The 21,000-nt window shown below is 28.0% G+C and overlaps 2 protein-coding genes and 1 long non-coding RNA gene across 9 annotated transcripts; 2 read left to right on the plus strand and 1 right to left on the minus strand.

Annotated features, from left to right (window-relative positions):
- The first annotated feature begins 15 nt into the window (after positions 1 to 15).
- On the plus strand, positions 16 to 3,400 carry LOC145961183 (ciliary microtubule associated protein 1A). Its single transcript, XM_083081116.1, has 4 exons — positions 16 to 241; positions 495 to 689; positions 771 to 924; positions 1,004 to 3,400. Exons 1-4 carry the CDS (start codon positions 148 to 150, stop codon positions 1,248 to 1,250), a joined length of 690 nt encoding a protein of 229 aa, XP_082937242.1. The 5' UTR covers positions 16 to 147; the 3' UTR covers positions 1,251 to 3,400.
- Trpm (transient receptor potential cation channel, subfamily M) lies at positions 1,340 to 20,658 on the minus strand. Of its 7 annotated transcripts, none has more exons than XM_083081077.1 (19): positions 20,224 to 20,658; positions 17,211 to 17,316; positions 16,763 to 16,845; positions 15,708 to 15,894; positions 15,416 to 15,629; positions 15,183 to 15,342; positions 14,953 to 15,089; positions 14,709 to 14,865; positions 14,467 to 14,620; positions 14,064 to 14,372; positions 13,096 to 13,648; positions 12,806 to 13,017; positions 12,540 to 12,707; positions 11,785 to 11,844; positions 9,488 to 9,700; positions 8,809 to 9,157; positions 8,488 to 8,633; positions 7,771 to 8,358; positions 1,340 to 7,494 (listed from the first exon to the last, which is right to left on the minus strand). In XM_083081077.1, exons 2-19 carry the CDS (start codon positions 17,271 to 17,273, stop codon positions 6,217 to 6,219), a joined length of 5,031 nt encoding a protein of 1,676 aa, XP_082937203.1. In that variant the 5' UTR covers positions 17,274 to 17,316; positions 20,224 to 20,658; the 3' UTR covers positions 1,340 to 6,216. The 7 variants fall into 7 exon arrangements, with proteins under 7 accessions (XP_082937203.1, XP_082937206.1, XP_082937202.1 ...); XM_083081080.1 differs by lacking the exon at positions 17,211 to 17,316 and adding an exon at positions 18,842 to 18,992; XM_083081076.1 differs by lacking the exon at positions 20,224 to 20,658 and adding an exon at positions 18,842 to 18,988.
- LOC145961185 (uncharacterized) lies at positions 14,606 to 16,046 on the plus strand. Its single transcript, XR_014435577.1, has 4 exons — positions 14,606 to 15,052; positions 15,134 to 15,359; positions 15,498 to 15,644; positions 15,722 to 16,046. It is a non-coding gene; the product is annotated as an uncharacterized LOC145961185 (long non-coding RNA).
- Positions 20,659 to 21,000: the final 342 nt, after the last annotated feature.

Here is a 21,000-nt window from a genome sequence, read left to right on the forward strand (position 1 = left end):
TGATTGATATGTGGCTAAACAATGAAATAATTTATGATACAGGCAATTGTTTTTCTTTCATTAAATAAAATTAAAATTATGGTAATGTGATACGTCTGTAAAAGTATTATGTGTTAAGTAAAACTTCCAAATTTACAAGTGAAGAAAATGGCACTGAAAAAGGAGCGCGGAAAAATCGGGGGTGCGGGTGAAGGTGGGAAGAAAATAATAGAGACAAAGGGTGCCTTATGCGTAACGCTCGGTATGCATTATCTATAACATTTAGATATTAATTATACAGAGGTAAAGACAACCGATAGATCTTTTAATGCAATACATTCCAAAAATAATAATTGTAAATTTTCTCATGTGTAAAAATATAAATGCTATTATGTCTAACGAGTAATATTTTTAGTAATATTTTCCAACCATTTTTGGTCGCATTTAATCTCAAAAAATATTTAAAAAAATAAAAAATTATGAGCTATCATTATAACTAATATTTTATTTTGTAGCTCCTGGACCTAAATATAAGCTCAAAACACTTGTCGGTTACAAGAATCATTGTATCTCGAAATATCGAAATCCAGCATATACATTCGGCGGGCGTCGTCCTATTTTTGAAGTGACAGATAGTCCAGGACCGAAGTATATGATTGAGAAACGCAAACTTAAAGGATTCACCTTTGGACATGCCTTAAAACATCGCGGTAAAAATATTTTTTTATTTAAATCAGATATATTTATTATATGTAATTTCTTATATCATCCCAACTCCTTGCGCTTGGCAGATATCCTTCTCGGACCTGGTCCGAAGTACAAGTTGCCAGATGTTCCTTGTGGTCCTTCTTTTTCAATAAAATGGAGAACCAAATTAAGAAAATCTGACGCAACACCAGGACCTTACTATGTTAAACATATTGCAGATGCGCCCGCGTTTACCATGTATGTTTTGACTCTTCCTGATCTTCATTCACTCATTTTGAAAATTCACATATGATTATTATGAAGAATTATTTTGTAGGGGACGCAGAATCACAACGAAACCCGAAGTAAGTGCAGGTTTTTACCCATCGTACAATTTGGAAGTGGTAAAATCCAGAGCCCCGAAATACACTATGGCTGGTGGGCGAATATTGCGAATGATTTCCAAAAGTCCAGGTCCAATATATGCTATTCGACCACCCAAACCGACTCCCGCTTTTTCATTCGGTATAAAACATCACGAATGTGCGCCACCTTATATAACTGAATGTGACGAACAATGTTAGCAATGAAAGAAAACTTATTTATGTTAAACTGTTATACTCAACATCTGTCGATTAGTTATTAAATGGTAAAATTGAATGAAATTTCTATATTAGTGTAAATACTTTATTGATTCAATATGGAATAATGGATAAAAAATCGAAATTTAACTTCTATATTATGATTAAAATTTCATTAAATTAAACATAATTTATTATTTAATTATCAATTGTTTAATCAATCGTTGTTGCTGTATAGTATATAACTGTAGTCATATATCTCATTATATATATAACTCTCTCTTTATAATTATATATATAATTATATCTAATTACATGTGTCATATTAAATGTCACATGTTAAATTTATGAATGAGAAATTACAACTAATTATTAGCTTACTGCTAAACACTTATCCAATATTATCTATGATATTTAATACTGTTGTGTACTTATATAATAATAATATTATTGACGATATTTATTGGGTAAAAAAAATCAATATTTGTATGTTGCAAATACAGATAGTGCGACAAGAAGGCACGTATATTTTACAATCATTAGCTGTACGATGATGAACAATTACAAACGGCGAAATATTAGAATTAACAATTTCATTCAATTATCTTCGATTACTGGCGTGCTACCGTATTTGTTTCTGATAACAAGTGTAACATCAATATATATACATCATATACATATATATCGTATATAATTAAAAAATTTAAATATGCTATTTTTCAAGCACGCCAAACGTCATTATTTCGTTTTTATTTCATTTTCTTGTTTCTTGATCAAATATAGTAGAGCCCAGAAGTAGAGTTGTATAATAGTTATACAATTAATCTTATACAATTAAATCATATAACTTTTAAAATAATATTCCTTTTCAGGAATTTTTCACTTTTTCCTCATATAGAAAAATTGTTGGGACTCTACTGTACAATAAACACAACCATAACATTTTTAATAAATGTTTGCAGCTTTTGAAACATCAATTTCAAGTAACATTATTCGATTTAACGATGAAACGTGCATATAACATAGAAACAATACGATAAAGATTAATTAATGATAATCGATTTTTGCACATATGGCTGTAAATTATCGTTAATATCATATGTGATCTTAGTTCATTAATATCTTTTATTCAATTCTTTGCAATTGATTAAAAAACATGTTCGTGAGTGCGGTTTTAGAACAAGTGTCGCAAAATGTTACGTATGATTTATGCTCCTCAATATCTAATTTGATGATATTCACTATGACTAGCATTCAGATTTTATGAAATAGTCAACAAAAATATTCGAGGAAAAAAATATTATTAACTTCTTAAAAAAAAAGTATATAAGTCAAAAATAAATATGTAAATCTGTGCAGTAAAGTATACAATAGAATATGTACATACATCGTATATGCAGATATATGTATATGTACATACGTATATGTGAAATACAATTATAAAATAAATAATGAAAACATATATAGAAGTCTATGCAGTTATTATCATTATTATAGTAACTAGCATTGTTTTATAATTATTATCTGACATTTTGTATCTACATAGACATTTCTTGCATATATTGTGTATGTATGTACATAATTAGGACAAGATTAAATTAGGATTTGTTGTCAATATCGTAAAACGTTTACATATTTATATGAAAATAAAATTAACATTGGCAAACAATTTTCTATATGTATAAGCACATTTTATACATTAAAATTTCTTGCATTAACATATCAATTTCGTATCAACATTAATATTGTCCTAATTAAATATAGAATAAATTTGTAGTGCAATTAACTTAATAAATAATTATTATTCATAATAAATAATATTTCTATTAATTTTATATCTTTTATAGATATTTTACAAATATGTATAATATTGCGCTTTTAAAATTTACAACAATATACAATATATAATTCATAATATTTATAATAAAATCAAGAAGCCTCGTTCTAAAAGAGCATCAGCTTCATGATGAATTGAGGAAATTTTTACACACATACACACACGTATACACACATATACACGTGCGTATGTGTATATAATTGTTATATATTTTTGATAATGTACTACAAGAGTGTATAAGAATATTACACGGTACACGCACATATATTATATAAATTTTATATATCTTTGAAAAAAGAATAGCATTCATTGGCCATTTTACATCCAAGTCAATATTAGAGGATGGAAATATCCGCACCTTTCTTTATTCAGACAGTTTAAAAAGTCATAGTGTAGTATAGAGTTTAGAAAAATGTATGAAAATTTTAACCATATGCAAAAAATATTACCGTAATATTACCGTACTCTGATTATCTATTGATTCAGAATTGTTCAAAGAAAAATTATGATAATAAATCTATTATCTGCTTATTGCCAATTTTGTAAATAATATATAATTTAAATTAATTTTTTCACATGTATTACACATTATATAGTTTACATTACATTTATATTTTTAAGGGGCCAATTATTCTTGTAAAAAATGTATACATGTATCTATATTCTCTACAAAATTTTTAATATTTATGATATTTTGAATATATCTATAAAATGTATCGTTTTTTTAAATATATATATTTCTATAATTTACTTATAGAAGATATACTATACTTATAGAAGATAATTTACTTATAGATCTTATATAGAGTGTTCAAGAATTTATAATACAAATTTGATATAGTATTCGTCAAAATAGAAGTATTAATAAATATGTTTAAAAATTAATCGTTTTTTGTTATAAAAATAAAAATATTTTTTTTGTCATAAGATTTTTGAAAGTATTTTTATAATTTAAAAACGATTAATTTTTGAATACACATTTATAAAACTGTTTTATTCATTTTTATGTGTATTACATATATGCAAAGTTTATATCATAAATTTTTAAACATTCTACGCACATACATAACATGCATAGTATGTTCCAAAACCAAGTGTCCTTTTAATGGCAGTTTTTCGACTAATTTGAAGTCGATTTTTTCTTGCCTAGATATTATTTTTAAATTGCAAACGATTAAAAAAAAGAGAAAAACTTTTTATAAATTAATTTTTGGAAAACCAGAAAAATAATAAAACATTTTTTAGTTAATCTCATATATATAAATGGAATTTATATATATAAAATTTTATAAAATTTTTAATTTTTAAACTTTACTTTTAAACTTTAGTTACAAAGACATAGGAATAGAAAAATTAGAAACTCTTGCCATAAATGATAATCTTTCTCGATATTTTTGCTAAGAAAAAGATCGATTTCAAATTCATAAAGGTGATTTTGGGACATACTATGTGTGTATCACACATCATCCACATATACACATAATTCAATCTTTTTTGCGATATCTTTTTAGAAACTTGGTTTTACATCACTAACTTACAGAACTTCTTGAATATTGTTTACGCCGTAAATGTGCATAGAAAAGAAACCGATCTTACACAACGAAAATTTTTTATTACGTACGCACTACCACAATAAAATAGATAAAAATAGCTATTCAATATATAATTTAATATTATGCACACAATGATCGATGAATCTAAACAAAAGTGTAACAAATTGCCAATATATTCAAAATAAATAGCGAATCAACAGCTATAATTGTTCTATTAAATAACATTAATATTAATGTTCGAACATTAAATAACGTTTGCTAAATTCGCCACTTCCTCTCTCCTTGATTTTTTCAAATTATATATACATAATTATATATAATTATATATACATACATACATACCTATATACATTATTAGGCTTTTTAAAGATACAGGAATATATAAAAGTTTTGTTTTTAGATATTTGCAATTGTACTAACGCAGACTGGCTTAGTTCACTAGAACTTCTGCGTGATATGGTTTGCTTTCGAATGGTCCGTGAAATGACGCAATAGAAAGTGCGTTGTGTAAGGCCCTAAACACACCTCAAAAAATTATCTCAATTATAGTATTCGGCAGTAAGAATAATAAAGTTACAGTTCTGTAACTTGCCTCAACTTATTTATATCTAGAATCGATTATACAATGAGCCTGTATTTCACAATCCTAATTTTTTACGGCGTTTTTATACAATTGAAGTTGATATAATTACATCTAAATCATGCATGAACTATGTGAAGTGCGATTTATTCACCAAGTTCTTATGCACAGTCCGCGTTACAAGAAGATTCATCCTTGTTACATTCTACAATATTTGTAGCTAAATGTGCATATATTAAATCAAAATTACAATCTATCGAATGGAAGGATCAATTCTGAATGCACAGAACCTATGAAATGATCGATAGAAATGGAAGTAATATTGCTTTTTTTCTAGAACACAGTACGTTATACGACTTTCATATAATTCGATGCACTAGAGATAATTTCTAAGATGCAGTAACCATCTTAGAGCACAAAAAAGAAATTCCATATTTAACACTTCTATTATATACGATGATGCGTTAAAAGATCAATGATAATTACATATATACGTCTCGTTCATTACAGCATATTAAAAGCGTTTATAGTAATATAATGTAAAATTTGATAAAAATACACATTATTATATAATAAAATGCATAATTATTTAATTTACTAAAAAATGTACTATTTAGGCCATACATGCGAAATTATCTCGCATATCATGAGCATATAAGCCCCCGTGATAGATTGTTTCAAGTGAAAACTTGCAGAAGATATATTTTGTGACTGTAGTTTACTGTGTTACAAGAGATGACCATTAAAGATTATAATTATGTACAATTTCTTATGTAAGTGTTAAAATTGCTCAAAATTGCATTGATAAAACAATCAATCTACAAGATAAGACAATTAAATCACATCATCAAAAATCAATAAATAGTATATATCTAATAGTAAAAATATGATCAAAACAGATAGCACGACAATTATTTCGAGTCTCAAATATGAAATATTGGGGGGGAGGGGGGGATTTGAATGAATAATTATGCAAAGCGCATATCTCTTTACGTTAATTTAACACATAGTTTCGGAAGCAGGTGCAGGTACGGTATTTAAATTCTTGCCGTTTGGATCAGCCGCTTCCGAATCGCGTATAGTCGGTCGGGCGAGCGTTTGCTCGATCTCGCGTGTCACGCTAATTGTCGGCGGCGGTCGGCGGGGATCCTCTTCGATTGCAGAAGCTCGACGCAACTGACGATGCTCGCTGACCGCATCGAGGAAGCCCACGACGGCTTCGTCTAAATGCGCGTTCGATGGCCCATCGTCGTCATCGTTGCCGCAGTAACGTCGTTGGATCAGATCCTCCATTTGCTGGTAGTCGCATTCCTCTGCATTACGTAAATGCTCGTTTTCGATTTGCCAGGCCATCGCAGGATTCGACATCTCCGACATACCGCACGTTCGTGGCGGTGGCGAGAGTGGCGGCGTCCGCGGTGGACTCAATAAACCGCAATAGCTCTCGAGCTCATCCGTAATGCTCGTGTACTCTGCGCGCATCGTCAACAGGATCGATCTCTGGGCGCTACCGGCCGAGGTAACCGAGGATGGAATCACGGCCACACGTGGCTCCGCCCAGGTCACCCCTCTTTGGATACCGGGCGGAGGAAGCAACACGATATCGTCCGATTCCGATCGGGTTCTACTATTCTGTCTAAATGTACTACGCTCCGTAGAATCTTGCCGGAGCGTATGTTCCGTGGAATCTTGCCTAATATCTGAGGGCGGATTTTCACTACTGGCCTCCTTACTAGTCTCCCTACTAACTTCTTTGCTCTGTTCCCTGCTGGTGGTTTCCATGCTAACTTCCCTGCTCACTTCTCTACTATTATTTAAACTCATTCCTTTCTCGTACGGCACTTCCTTTTTGCTGGCTGCTTCGCCTTCGAGGACATCTTTGCTGCCTTCAGTTTCCAAACTTATGGTTGTCTTGACATCGTCATGAGCGTTTACACTTGCGGAAGAATCGTGTCTACTTAGATTATCTCGGGAAGTCACAGTTTCGGATACCTTGTCATCTTCCATCAATTGGCCGACGTTCAAGAAAGTGGCATCGGTCAAGGATCGCAAAAGCCTTTTGCGCCGCGCGGCCGTTGGTAGTTGCGTGTGAGAGTCCGCTTCGGAGAAAGCTTCTGATCGTTCCGATACCCGACGCTGCCGAATATTGTCTAATGTTTCTAAACCAGATAATCCCTCATTGGGCATATAAGTCGCCATAAAACGATGAATGACTCCGAGATGAGCCACAGTCTGTTGACTCAATTCCTCCAACTTGCGGATACGGAACTCGACTGCCTAAAAATGAAAGGAATTTTTATAAATGTATTGAGAAGAACTATATTATGCTACGTACGTATGCATATATATATAACACGCATGTACTAGGGTGGCTCAAAAAGTAAGTCCATTAATCTTTTTAAAGAGTACATTAAAAAGTAGTTATTAACTTCTATTTTAATACAATAAATCCAATTTGTGCATAAGATGTAAATAAAAAGTAATAAATCAGAAAAGCATATTTTTCGATCCACTCTAATAATAAAATTATATTAATTAAGAAGTTACAACAACCTGAAGAGACGCATTCTGAGTGCTTTCTTTCTTATCGATATCTTCAATCTTTTGATGCATATTCTCTACTCGGTCCGTTGTAACTTTCACACGCTCCTCCGTAGACATGTGTAACTTGAGCTCCTGTTCACGAAAATAGCCTTCAACACAATCCTCTTCAAAATCATATAACCGTTCCATGTCGTCACTCTCTAAGAACAATTTCAATCCATTGTCGCAAGTTTCACCAGTACCACTTTTACCTTGTATGTGTCTCAGAAAATATCTCAGCAGTAAATATATGTGGCAAACAGCTATAAGTGGCGGCGGCAACACCGGTTTCTGTTCATATTCCATAACGACGGTAAACCGTTGAAACATCCAGACTTGATGAGCTATAGCATTTACCTCAATAAAAATATTGTTAAATACCGCAATCAAAAGATTTATCAGCAAAATATTGGCAACTAAAAGATACATGGACATTACAGCAGGCGTAATCCAACGACCTGGAAGGCACGGAATCATTCCCGGTTCATCCCCACAATCAGGATCTATATTATCGGCGTACACTTCTCCATATAACATAAAATATGGCTCCATAAATATCTGTCGAAAAAATATAAAATCTAAATATATATATAAGTAAAAATTATGAAAAAAAAAAGATTAAAAATTAAAAAAAAACATAATATTGTAGAATTTTTTTTAACAGTATATGTCAAAATATATACATACGTCTCGTATTATACGCCATTTTGGCTCAGAATTTTGATTTAATATAGCTTGTCTAGTTACACCAAAACTCATTAATACCACTAGCAAAAGTACCACGAAGTATATCATATTTTTAACCATTTTTCCCATCATGGTCACGAGGGGACCTATAAAATATAAATTATTATGTATTTATAAAATGACACAAAACATTATGTAAGAGAGATGCATTTGTAAGACAAACACAAGTGTATACACTTGGTTTATTTAATTAAACACATAAATTCTTTCACGCGCAAAATGTAAAATTAAATTACTCTTTTAGTTTGACATTAAGCATACCAAAATATTTGTTGACACCAAGGATGTTGAGTATTCGTAAATACCAGTAGATACAATCAACACAATATATGACGCGACCTACATCGAAAGTTGAATGTCGCAAACGTAAAGCCAGTCCAATTTGGAAAAATATGATTGCAGCAGCGTCACATGGGTTCCACATGTTCCACGCCCACACGCTAAACTTGTGCGAGAGTTTTGCAGGTTCCGAGATTACGATTTCGCGTACTTTTTCACATCCGAGCGTACAGATGTAAGTAATCGCGTATATTTCAGCTAACGATGGATGATCACCCATACGTACCAGAATGCAGTACGAAAAGAAAACCAAAAAGATAATATATGCTATCTGTAAAAAATATTTATGTTGCATTATATTTTTTATTGCATTCTTCTACATGAATAATAAATATAAATAAATATTAATGATAGCAAATTTCGGTTGGATACACTAGTGCAAAAAAACAGAACAATATGAAATTCTCTTAAATAATTAAACATATATAAACAGAAACTGATTTTATATATCAGATTTATGGATCTGTTATCAAAAATTTCAGAGCAGTATATGAGTACTCGTTCCAAAGTATCTAATAATCAAGAATTACTAGCCATTAACTATCGTGCTGGTATTCTAACCGAATTTCGCTATAAAATAGTAATAAATATTTTTACTCACAGCATTTGCCCAAAATTTTGTAATTGGAGCAGTATAGAATTCGTATAATTTCTTTCTTAATCTTAATGGTCTAGTTGTTTTATTATCATAATATTCAGATTGAAGACCATAAGCGCGATGTATCCCGTCGTCATTGTCTGTTAATACTCTGCCATTCTCTTGAACAATTGTCTCCTTCACTATTGTTGTATTGTGTTCGTCGCTAATTAAAGCCTATAGAAAAATGTAAAATATTTAGAGACATTCAAATGGATCATTTGTATATTGAAAAGATTTTTTTACATACATAAAGTTTGATAAATTTTTCAGTGCATGGTCAAATGGACATTATGTCAAAATATTTAATGAACAAAAAGAAAAAGATTTAGTATAGTTCTATATAGTCATTCGCCATAAAAATTAACGTGAAAAATAACAATTATATCATAGGCAAAGTAGAAATTGGATAAAGTAGAAATTTATGTTCATAAAAGACTAGAAAAATTATTTTATAAAGTATGAAATCAAAATATAAATATACATATTTATAATATAATAATTACTAAATATTTACATCAATATTATTAAACAAAAATTAAAACAAAACTTCTTAATCTATTAATAAATATAAGTTTTATATATTTTATATCTCTCTCAAATTTATACTTGATGTTTATTTAACTAATCCATTTGATAAATAAAGAATTGAAATAGTGTTATTAAACACAATAATACAAAAATAGAAAATTATATAATAAATTTTCATAAAATTATGGTTATATAATTTATAACATACACAAAATGATTATAATTTACATTATAAGCAAGTTTCAATAGCACATTTTGAAAAAACAAAATATTATATCTGTAAAGAAAAGATTAAGATTAAAAATATTTGCAACAACTTAGTGAACGTATTTATGTACACGCAATAAAAATTGTTTTCTTTAGCATATCAAGCAAGAATATATTGTTATGTACATTGTTATAACACAGAACTGTAAAAATGCTAACAATGAAAATATGAATATAAAAATAATCATAAAAATGTAAATATTAAAAAATAATATTGAATATAAATAATAAATATTACAGTATAATAAATAATACATAATAATAAATAATACAAATATGGAACAGTACATTAAAAAGAACAAAATAAATTTGACACCTGTGAAAAAGTTCATTAATATATGACATTTCCCAGTACCAGTAATGTTAAATTGCTATACAAAAACATAAAAAGCAAACTTTTTACAAAAGAGAAGCGGAAAAGAGAATAACATTAATAGAATTAGAAAGTTATATAAAATAAAAATTCAAACTAAAAGAGAAAAGCATAGAGAAGCCAAAGCACGAGCAGATATAGCTGAATTAGAATAGAAAAATTTGAAGAAAAAATTATAAAATTATAAAAGTTAATTATTAAAATTTCAGTTATTATAATTGTATATTAAAATTATAAATTAATATATATATATATATATATATATATATATATATAAAGATTAATATATAATTAAAAAATTTGTTTAAAGAGTATTAATTTTATGATTTTGTAAAAGTAAAAAAATATTAATTTTTTTTATTAATTTTTTGTTATTGATTCTTACAAATCAGACAATATTGATTCTTGCCACAGTTGATTTCATTTTATGATTTCTTATGTACATGGATACTATGTACAGCTTAAATAATTTAAATAATTAATAATTGTTTATTAATTGTACATGGATACTATGTACAGCTTAAATAATTTAAATAATTAATAATTGTTTATTAATTATCAAATTATTATTTAAATAGAATTATAAATCTAATATAACCACATTTAAAAAATAAAATTTAATTTTTTATATTTTTTTATCGGAGAAGTATTTATAGAAATCAATTTATTTATTAACTGTCTTTTATTTAATTATCTTGTAAATATTATTGCAAGCCTAAGTGCATAAGTTTCACGCGATTTTATTGGTAAACTTCGATCATTCAAAAATTTGTAGCCTAGATATTTTTTCGTATTAAAACTTTTATTCCATTTTACCTCTAGAATATGCTATTAAAATATTGTGTAGAAGTTGTGAAACACTCTATGTATAATATTATCATAATAAGATAATGAATTTATAATATTTGAAGGAATGTGTTTTACTGTTTTTTATTATTCTTCTAAAGTGAATGTTACATATACATGGAAAAATTGCTATGATTGTGAAGCATGATAATAAAAACAGAAAACAAATAAATAGAAAGTAGTTTAAGAGTGCACCAGAGAGTGTGATTATAGGATCACTGCGTTCAGACCAGTATAAATATACCTTTACGCCTTGTTGGCTGCTGGATTTGTTGCGTATGCTCAGGCTCCTGCGCAGATGTTTCTAAAAAATAATTAATACGCATACCCACATAGTCTAAATGTTACAAGCGATTCAATGCACCCTTAATAGAGACAATTAATTTGTGAAGATAATATATTCTTTAATCTAGCAATTATAATGGTGCAACAATGAACATATATTAATAACCTAAATATTATAAAATATAAGCAAAAGAAAAAATAAGATATTATTTCAATCAATATAATCAATATAATCAATAATATAAAATAACATATAATTCTATCAAAGTAAAAAATATAAGCCAAATGGAGAGATTATGCAATAGTGGACCATGTGTTACCTAAATGAGTATTATTTGAAAACTACATATATTGTGCATATATTTATATAATTTTGGAATTAAATTTCTTTCGCAAAGTCAGCAATTATATTACTTATTTGATCATATATTTTCTTATCATGTAAACTATTCAAAACAAAAAGCTATTAATATTTGGCACTTAATGTATTTAAGGTTTGCATAATCTTTCAACTAATAATGCAATGAGAGAATGTACACATTAAATTATATATACAGTTTTTATATGATTAGTATAATTTAGATGACATGCTTTCAACATTATTGAATCAATCTTTTATGGAAAACAGTTAGGATATAGTTGTTAATTATGTACATCTGAAATTTTTTAAGAAATAATTGTTTTATATATTTCAAAGATAAAAAAAATAATTACCTCGACATCAGGTCCTGCTGGTGTACTCTGCTCAGAATCACTGTCTTCCTTCTCATCTTCCAGCGCTATCAGATGTTCTTCTTGAGTTTGAGGCATTAGTTGCAATTCTTCTCTACTCTTAAACTCTAATCGCGTTATATACAGAGGACAGAACAGTCCCATAATTACCTAAGAAAACATTTAATAAATGCATATACGTTAAATAGGTTGTTACATATTTGTTTAATTAATTATAAATTAAATAATTTAGCAAATTAGTCAATTACTTTTAAATTAGTATTTTTACGTGTGCGAAGGCCACCCATCCATAAATCGGCTAGGATAATTTGGCTGCAGGGATGCGATAATAATTGTCGATGATTTGCTGTAACCGCAAGAGACAGGCATGTCTGCCCTGACCAATTTTGAAGTTCCGAAGTTAGTAGTTGTTGCGTTTGATCATCATCTTGTCGATAGCAATAGTCCAATAATTCGAGTGCTATATATATAAAGAAAAAAAAACAAAGGTAAATTTTATGATTCATTTTGGTTAAATAATTCCTAAATTCATCCATACCTATGTTTTCAAACTCTTTGCCGTAACCGCGTAATTCATCATAAACTTCAGTTTCCAGATCATCTTCAGCCGCCTCATGTGCCATCGCTTTGTATAGTTTTAGAGCAACAAGCGCCTTAGCTAACGCCTCTTCCCCATGTTGCCACATTAATAAGGCCATTTGCTGGCGCTTCGTTAATACGGCCCAAATAAGCAGTTCATTAAAAGGATAGTGAAAGAGAGGAATATCGCGATTAGCCGGCGAAGTTTCAGTGAGCAGATTCACAGTCACACTTTGGTCGGATTTTCCACCGGAACTTGCATAATAGCGTGCATTGCTGTTTATAGCGCAGCTGTTCCGATGCATGTATTGCTGATGACCACCACCGGATCTTTTCATCACCTGAGTATAAATGACGCGAAATCTTCTACGTGTATATTGGGCGCGATATGCTCCTCCCATCAGTTTATTAATCACGAGACCGATGTCATGTAACGTGTACATGTAACCTCGTGGGATATTCGGCCGTACATCGCGCAAGATGTAGCCTAACGTATTTGACGGGCCTTCTTTCTAATTGATTCGTCAAAAAAAGAAAGAGAGAGATTATTCAATATACTATAATATTTATAAAATTATCTTATAAAGTGTAATTATTTTATAAACATATATCTACAATCTAATCATTTTTCACAAAAACATTATTTCAATAATTTTCTTCGTATACTAAAAAAGAAATAAATAAGAATTTTCAAATTTTATATATTACAAATATGTTCTTATATTTTTCAAATTATATATGTGTTTTATCATATTTCTTATAACAGTTTCTCTTTTGATTTTATTTATGTAGAAATAAGTTTAAAGAAAAAATAGTTTTATCATAATCATTAGTCGTTTATATTATATAGAATGTATCTCTCTTTTGTATCCATATTTAAATTGTTTACTAAGGGAAATTGTCGATACAGAAATAAAGTTGACCTACTGTATTATACAGCTCCTCAAGACGAGGTATTGATAAAAATTTCCGCATGGATACTCCATTTTCCAGTAGAAGTTTCACAAAGTCTATTCTATCATGCTGAAGCGCTTGCATCATAGCCTGTTCTAGAGCACCAGGCGGCCACTTTTGACCATATATAAAGATTTCACTTCGAGCAATATCTACACGGTTCCATATTAAAGAAAGAGACAGTTGTTCAGCTGGTGATAATTGTTTCGATTTAAACAAAGCTGTCAATATAGTTTGATCAAGTTCTTGTGGCCTATCTTGTGATATCCTGAATACAGTAATCTATGAATATAATTTTCATTTAGATAATTTTCGGTTTAATATTTACACGACACAAAGATATATATCTTATTTATATAATAGAAGATATAGATACCAAATGTTTCTTTCGTGTACATTGTAAGAGTTCTGAACAGAGCTGGCTCGCTTGTTCGGCGGAAACTTGAAAAGTGCGTTTAATGGTTTCCAAAACTTGTTCCTTAACGCCCTCCAACGGTCCCTCTCCATCACCAGTCTGTCCATCTCTCCATCTGCATAAAAAGATATTTCATATATATCTCTCATATACATAATTACATATTTTTTAAATACACGTAGGAAACAGAAGCTCGCTATTACTTATGCATAAAAGCAATTAAATCAGCTGCACGTCCTGAACCATCGCAAATTACTACTGGTACAGGTGGATCATCTGTCACATATTCCAAAACTGCGCGGATTGTATTTGTTCCACCTTCAATAACTAAGGCGACTACAGGTATGCTACTGTGTGTATCTGAAATTAATAATGAATCCCAGAAGTTTTTAAAAATTAAATTTTTAGAAATTCGGCTACCTTATAGATTGTTGTAACTATACTTACATGGTTGCAATTTCAAATTTGAAATGTATTTCTCTAATTTTCTACGAAGAACAATTTCAGCACCATATCGACCGCCAGTACCGTTGTCTACTAATAAGAAGTAAGCATGTCGATTATTTAATACTGTGTATTTAGTCCTAAAAAATCACAAAATACATATATTTTAAAATTTTATAAATAGTGCGACGTTTTTACATATCCTTGCGTTATAAGCATTTGGACTCCCTTACCATGGTGAAGAGACACAATCGTATGATACTTCTCCACCACGACTAATTAATTCGTGGCTTTTATCCAAAATTCCCCACGGGGCAATACCTATGCTTACTACTCGACCTTGTCGTTGAGAACGTTCCAATAATAAGGCATCGCCAACTTGTCGCGTAACACCTAACGAAAATCAACATGTATAAAAATAAAAATAAAATGTTCACTAAATTTCTTCCCATGAATAACAATCTACCTGTGTTTGTTCCTCCCGTGAATATCCATGCCCCTGTTGTTTTAGCGGCTTTCAATAATCCTTTACGTAAAACTTTTTTTAGACTCGATTGAAGTTCAAAATTTGATCGACCACCATGGACTGTAATTAACAATTTGGGCAAACCTAAATTCCATTCTCGACATAACAGCTGTACGATTGGTTCCGGTCGCGTATCATGAGCCAACCTTACATACTGTAAATCATAAGTGTAATGTCATTTCCAATTATAGATATAATAATGTTGATAATATAAGAAACACTGGATAAATACTTGTGCTTTTGTAGGATGTGGACCACCCTGAAATTCTATGGTACCATATGCATCGGTGGGGAAAGCGCAAGTATTTTTTCCTACAGACCATTGTTCGCGATCTTTTTCTCTGCTATTATTAAGATTGTAACTTTGAACATCTGCTCCAGTTCCACAATGATGAGTATAAGAGTTGCCACAGCAGCACCTATAATAATACAATATTTGAATATAAATGTGTGGTTTTTTTAATTATAATTATATTAATAAATAACTTTATATTTCATTTTTATTAATTGTTATGCATATGCTATAAAGTTTTATAATATTTATTATACATATTGTGCATATGTGCATATATTCAATACATGTGGTAAATAATATAATATTGATTATATAATTGTAATTTAATTAAATATAATTATTAAAAATATATAAGTTTATATAATGAAATTATAACACAAAAGAAAATTAATTCATTATATGTACATACATATATTAAATCTTTATATTTTAGAAAACAAAGCAAGAGTTTAGAACAATATAAAATGAAAATGAGATTTGAAAGTAATCATATATTCTGCATTTTTATCTTTCTGTACAAACATAAATAAAATAAAATAAAATAAGAAATAGATAAAATTTATTGGATGAATAAAAAAATATCAATATTATTTAATACAAATTTAATACAAATAACCTGACGGTTTGTTATTAAAATGGAAAAAAACCTAAATTATATATAACTTAATGTAATTGATATAATGCACACACAAAATATAATTATAATAAATTATTATGTGATGTGTTAATCACTAGAATATAAAAACACCGTATTGAATCACACTCTATAGCACATATTATATTTTATTATATAATTTAAAATATAAAGTATAAACAATTCTATAAAAATTTTATTGACATTTCAAGAATTATATTCTCAAAAAATTGTATAATGCAAGATTTTATAATACAAAAAGTCTTTAACATTAAGAATATATGTATACATGTAATTTTATTTTATAAATGTTACTTTTTTTTCCTAACATGCAATTTTTCATACAGAATATTCTTACCTATGCTCATCTTCAGCACATGGAATAAATTTTGCACATTCCCTTTTTTGAAATGTTGCTTCTATCCAATTGCGTTCAGTTGTCTATAATTGAAGAGATATATAAACAAAAGTTGTAAAAATAAAAAAATTAAAATTCTTCTCAAATATAAAAAAATTTATATATTATCTCTTGTTATTTATTATATTGTAATAAATTAGCCAATTGTATTGCAAAATTGCATTTAAAATAAAATCTATAATAATGATGATGATGATGATGATAATAATAATAATAATAGTAATAATAATAATAATATTGACAATAATAATAAATAATAATAATAAAACAATAATAATAAACAACAGCTAAAATATTAATTTATTAAATATTAATTATAATAAATTTGAAACATTAGATATCTTTGATATATAAAAACAAAATAAATATCCTTAATAACAAAATATACCTTAATTTTCTTTTTTTTCACTTTTGGCGTATTTGCACCACAGATAATATTTCCAATTGTCATCTTGATGAGTGAAGTTTATATTCACATTAACTTAAGTGACACACTAATACAAAAATTTCATTTAAAAAAAACTAAAAGCTTATTATATGTGCATAATGTTCACATAATGTGCAAAATATTCATATATTGAATTTATTGCACATACAAAACATATTATAAATTTTTATTATGATTATGTATTTATTAAAATTATATATAATTATGTAAAATTATGTATAACATGATATATATAACATGATTATGTATAAGATTATGTATAACATGGTAATAAATGCACACAATACAAGAAGAAAAGCAATAATAAAGAGATTAACAAAACTTATATATATATAATAAAGATAAAATGGATCTATTAAATAAAGTTTATCTTATTGCAGTAAATACTCTTATATGACCATAAATCAAGAATTTTTTTATTACAAATCTGCTTATTTTGCTAAATTATCTCAGAAATTATACTGAAAACTCACCAAGGCCAAGTGGAGAGCATAAGATGATTTATCATAACAAAAATTCCAAATCATTTACTCCTGTCTATAATAATTTACAAATAAATCGTAATGAAAATTAAATTTTTTTTTAATTTTATCTTTTCGAAAATAATTTTAATAAAGTAATGAATTTTTGCATTAAACACGACATTATTTAAATAATTTTCAGATATTTTCAATTTATATACATAACAATATATTTTATGTATTTAACTGAAAATTATATTGTGTTTGATGTGATTTTAACTAAATCTTAATTTAATAAAATTACTTAAAGAAATAAATAAATAAAATAAAAAATATAAAAATTTTAATTTGAGTAAGTCGTGCAATGCAAAGTAAATATAACAACAGATAATATATCTCAAAGTTTCCTATATTTGCTCGAAAGATAGGGATATCATAGGGAGATATATTTAGCATGTAAAAGGTAAAAATCTTTTGTCATATAAGCGATATTTACTGTACTCTTTATACATGTTAGAAAATTATATATAACTGTTCAGTTATATAGCTGTAATATTGAATCAGCTATAATATTATTAACTTTTAAGAATCATGTATTTTGTATTTTGACACATTAATTTTTTCCAGAAAGAGTTCTTGTTAAAAAACTTGTTAAAAAAACTTCTTAAAACTTGTAATATATTAATATGATTTCTAAAATTAAACTGATTAGTCTAAAGTCGAAAAATCGGTTTTAATAAATAAATTAATAGCAATAAAATATAATTAATAGTGATAAAATATAATAGTAAAGTAAAATAATTTGTAAAAAATAAATAAAGTAATATTTATATTATAAGAATAAAGTAATATTATGTTATAAGAATAATTTATTAAAAATTTATTTATGATCTCTTTTGCAATAAAAGATTATGTAATACTAAATATTAAAAAATAATAATGTGTAATATTAATAATTAAACAATATAAATTATAAGTAATATTCACAAATTTTATAATATTTAATGTATAATAAAATAATACAATAGTGATGTAGTGTGAAACTCAAATAGTATTTTAAACGTTTACATTTGTAATTGCAATAAAATTATTAACATATTCATTACTCACCATTCGACACGATTTATTTTTGACAATCATCTTTAATCAATAAATATAATGTAAATTGTGTTTAAAATATTGTATTTTAAATAATTTTGATTGTCATATTAGGATTACATAATTTCTTATTCCATCACATCGTCTTAGAAAACCATGTCAACTAAAAGAAATAGAATCATGAATGTTTTAAAGATTATAAAAACTGTTATATTAAAAAAAAATTATAAATGAAAATCTTCCATTATTTTGCATCTAAATAATAAATGGAATAAATAGACTTGCAAAACAGACAATGATTCATGTAGAAAGCACAATTTCATAATATTATAACATAGATATAATTATAACATAATAGATATGATATGATTACAATGCACATAGATATGATTATAACACAAAGCAAAATTTTATATGATTATAACATAGATATATATGATTTTCTGTAGTTATTCAAATCTGTTTATTTTTGTTGTGAGATTGACTAAAGATCATATTATGAGTCTTATTAAAATTTCAAGATTTGCTAACAATATTAGCTTGAATACTTTCCATTTAAGTAATAAATCGACATTCTTGATTTGACTGCTGCGATTCCTTCAATGATATTCAATTTAATTGTTGAAAAATCAATCTCAGGAAAATTTCCAATTATGATATAATTATTATATGTAATACAGGATGTGTGTTTCTAAAGTGACTATTTTGATGAAATTAGAAATTATTTTAAGAAATTGTTATAATATGTCTATTGTTATACAAATTTATTTATAAAAATTCAGCTGCTTTATGCCATGGAAGATCTTAACCAGAGCAGTATGTTTGCTTTAACCATTAGATTTCTTATCTGGAATTTCATTAATCCTGAACCGTAGAAAAGATGTAACTGATCTTCGAAATCATATTACTGAAGCGGTTCAAAAGATAATAATATCTGCAATGTTTGAATGTATTCTATGAAACAGCTTGATAATTGCCACGTGGAACTTAATAATTAAATTAGATCGCTACAGTAGTATGTATTTTGTTTAAATATGCATATACATATTTTTATATTTTTCTTTTTTGTATTAAAAGTATTTTTATAATTCCTATTAATATTTTACAAAATGGATAGTCACTTTAAAAACATTCTGTATAATATTCTTGCAAATTTAATTGAATTAAAATTGAAATGATTATAAGAATCGAATTATTTCACAAAATAAAAAGCTTCTGTTCGAAGAGGAAATTAATGGCTTATTACATACATTAAATACATGTTTATATATATATATATATATATATATATATATATATATCATTTCTATTGTGTTTATATAATAATTTTACAATAATACGAGTGCTGTTTGCGCACAACAAATCATAAGAAATCCGTTTTTGTATGTACATACCTGCATTTTTGTACTGTAACTTTTAACTTCTTTCTCACTCTGTTGTTTAAAAAACACACGAGTACTCATTTCATTCTAACAATAAGTAGAAATTGCGCAATTAAAGTAACAATTCAATTAAGAGGAATAAATGCAATATTCCTCAAGTTAAATAACGATTAATATAACGAATTTGTGTTCACGCACATTCACTGTAATAAGAGCCAAAAATCGTAGCGTTAAATAATCGCGTACATATACTTTGTATATTAGCGGATATTTTCTCACGAATAAATATTGTATATTAATTTCAACTCAAATGTATTACCCCCCACATTATCTTATATGCGAGGTATCACGAGCCAGGATTAAACCAGGGTTCTAGCGATTACCAAGCGACCTGGCTTTACCCATAGCACCGATGACATACTACGGGATGGCTGCTGTTAGACTTCTCCCCCTTCCCTCTCTGCTATAAGTCATCGGTCATATGACTTCTATACGTTATATTAGATCGGTAACTTTTCGATACTAAAGGTGAAGCAAAGGCAGCCATTTTTAATTGGGGAGAATATTGTACATTGGATAAATTTTCACTCTATGTCGTACTTGACAATTTATTGGCGGAGTTATTAAACGTCATATTTTTCTCTCTATAAATTTAATCTGAAACATTTTTTCGTATCATATCAATTTTCAGAAAATGTCATCTTGATTTCTCGCTCGTTTACACGTGACCGTGTCACGTGACTGTAGCACGTGACTGAAGTTTGACAGCGTCTGCTGGCGCTCGCGCTG

The sequence above is a fragment of the Camponotus vicinus genome, unplaced genomic scaffold (genome assembly GCF_025532165.1).
Source record: "Camponotus vicinus isolate PSW18456_S1 unplaced genomic scaffold, iyCamVici1.0 SCAF_11, whole genome shotgun sequence".
Lineage (NCBI taxonomy): Eukaryota > Metazoa > Arthropoda > Insecta > Hymenoptera > Formicidae > Camponotus > Camponotus vicinus.